Genomic DNA, 2,500 nt, shown 5'->3' with positions numbered 1-2,500 from the left:
AATGGATAACCCAGCGACGAACGACTCGCGACGCGGGACGGAGCGGTGATTTAGAGGACAGATCTCAAAACCCCCAAGGAGCACCGGAGCAGACATTTAAAAAAAACAGCTTTGAAACAGACTTTGTAAAAAAAAAAAAAAAAAAAAAAAAAAAAAAAAATTTAAAATCGCTTTGAAAAATGACAGGTCCGTTGCTGAAACGGGCGCAGCTGCGCGTGGGGACGGGCGACGCTAGATTTTTCGGAAACCCCGGTACTTACTCTACAAGCAAAAGCAAACGCAGTGCGGCTGGAGGTCTTGCGGGACGACACATCTGCATTGCAGTGCACGCTCAGGAAGTTATTTCTGCAGCCACTGACACCACGGTGAGGCTCTTTAGTGAAACGGGCGAGAAAACCGCGTCAGAACGCCCGGGGGCTCACCTCCTGGATGGCCGTCATCACCACGTGCTGCACGGACTCCTCCAGGGTGACGATCTGCTGGATGTGAGCTGTACGGGAGACACCAGGGGTACAAGTTCAGAGCCAGCCCCGCGCGCCTGCCCCCTTCAACAGCATCCCAATCGGGAGAATGAGCTACAACCCTGCCTGACTTTTGGGACTCGGAAGGTACAGAAAAAGAAAAAAATGACATTGTTTGGAGGCTGTGCGGTGAATAGTTTGGGAGAGGCACCCCTCTCCTCTCCTCTCCTCTCCTCTCCTCCTCACCTTGCTTCTTCTCACAGCTGACCGCACAGCCCAGCACCAGTTGGACCAGCTTGCCCAGTTCAGCCTCGTCATTGAGCTCCCCGATCCGGTTCACATCAGGCAAGTGATGGTCGGAAACGTGGTGGCCCAAAACCTACAGGCAGAAACCAAGAGACGGCAGCTCAGCACGGCTCTCCCCAGCACGAGCAGTGGGACGGGGGGCAGCTCAGCACGGCTCTCCCCAGCACGAGCAGCGGGACGGGGGGCAGCTCAGCACGGCTCTCCCCAGCACGAGCAGCGGGACGGGGGGCAGCTCAGCACGGCTCTCCCCAGCACGAGCAGCGGGACGGGGGGCAGCTCAGCACGGCTCTCCCCAGCACGAGCAGCGGGACGGGGGGCAGCTCAGCCCGGCTCTCCCCAGCACGAGCAGTGGGACGGGGGGCAGCTCAGCACGACTCTCCCCAGCACAAGCAGTGGGACGGGGGACGCGGGGGGCAGCTCAGCCCGGCTCTCCCCAGCACGGCTCTCCCCAGCACGAGCAGCGGGACGGGGGGCAGCTCAGCAGCTCTCCCCAGCACGGCTCTCCCCAGCACGAGCAGCGGGACGGGGGGCAGCTCAGCACGGCTCTCCCCAGCACGAGCAGCGGGACGGGGGGCAGCTCAGCACGGCTCTCCCCAGCACGAGCAGTGGGACGGGGGACCGGGGGGGCAGCTCAGCCCGGCTCTCCCCAGCACGAGCAGCGGGATGGGGGACCGGGGGAGGGCAGCTCAGCCCTGCTCTCCCCAGCACGAGCAGCGGGATGGGGGACCGGGGGGGGGCAGCTCAGTCTGAACACTCACGTCATGGAAGTACTCCAGCATGCTCTGCAGGATCTTCTTCAAGTTGTTCACCTGTTTTAAACACACACAGAAACACAAGCGTGTTAGGAAGCCTCGGGCTCTTGACCCTCGAAGGGACCGCCGGACGCGTTTCAGGACAGGCTGCTTTACAAAAATGAGTCAGTTTTTCCGTGAAGTAGACGGAAAACTGCAAAGCGCTGGGTGTGCAACTCAATATGTCAACGTCACATTATTCAGCTAAGCTAAGCTAAGCTAAGTGAGTTCATTCTACAGGGGGGGTGCAATGCTTTTGTCCAGAGCTGTCCAGTTGTGTGAGGCTGGGCAGCGGGACAGCTTATTGAGCTCTGAATATTACAGTGAGGCGATCAATATTAACTGCGGTGGGGTCTCTACCTTCAGCCTCCAGTTCTCTCCGCTCTCTTCTTTGATTCGTCCGAGCCACGCCTCATTGAACCAGCCCGGGTCTCTGCAACACATAAGCACACCCAACTGAGAACGGAACCAGAACCCAACCCAAGCAAGCGGCGCCAAACACAGATCGGGCCCGATACTCGCTATTACCTCCCACCGTCATCAGCAGGGGGGGGGGGGCTGTTATTTCAATCCCAACTCCTGATGAACCCCACACGGTGGAGGGGGGGGGCTGGCTGGAAATGATGCAGTCCGATTTCAGACCGCTTTCAAAGTCGGTCCCAGTGGAAAACGGGCACACGGTTTTTCAGAAGGTCTAGGGTTAAACTCACATCCTGTGCAGGACCTGTGCCACCGCCACACCGCTCGTCAGCTCCTGCTTGGAGGCGCAGGAGGGCACCTGGAACGTCTGCAGCTGAAAACAACAAGAGGAAACAAAACAACAACACAGGGTTAGATCCGGGCAGAGGGGTCCATCCCTATTCCCACAGCCGTGCCCTTTCATTCCATTTCAACCTGATCGAAATCGCAATCCCGCCGCGTCCTTTTCAACATTGTCACAAG

At 58.6% G+C, this 2,500-nt stretch overlaps 1 protein-coding gene across 1 annotated transcript in view; it reads right to left on the bottom strand.

The window, feature by feature from the left end:
- The window catches only part of LOC121309167 (protein Hook homolog 2-like), a 12,744-nt gene extending 10,303 nt beyond the window's left edge, over positions 1–2,441 (bottom strand). The window contains exons 1-5 of the mRNA XM_041242083.1: positions 2,269–2,441; positions 1,919–1,991; positions 1,526–1,576; positions 708–840; positions 423–490 (exon numbers count right to left, since the gene is read on the bottom strand). Coding sequence (XP_041098017.1) covers positions 423–490; positions 708–840; positions 1,526–1,576; positions 1,919–1,991; positions 2,269–2,441 — 498 coding nt within the window. The remainder of the gene's footprint in view (positions 1–422; positions 491–707; positions 841–1,525; positions 1,577–1,918; positions 1,992–2,268) is intronic.
- Positions 2,442–2,500: the final 59 nt, after the last annotated feature.

Source organism: Polyodon spathula, unplaced genomic scaffold, assembly GCF_017654505.1.
Source record: "Polyodon spathula isolate WHYD16114869_AA unplaced genomic scaffold, ASM1765450v1 scaffolds_910, whole genome shotgun sequence".
In the NCBI taxonomy this organism is placed as follows: domain Eukaryota; kingdom Metazoa; phylum Chordata; class Actinopteri; order Acipenseriformes; family Polyodontidae; genus Polyodon; species Polyodon spathula.
Note: the sequence above shows the minus strand (reverse complement) of the source record. Positions and strands in the feature narration are given on the sequence as shown.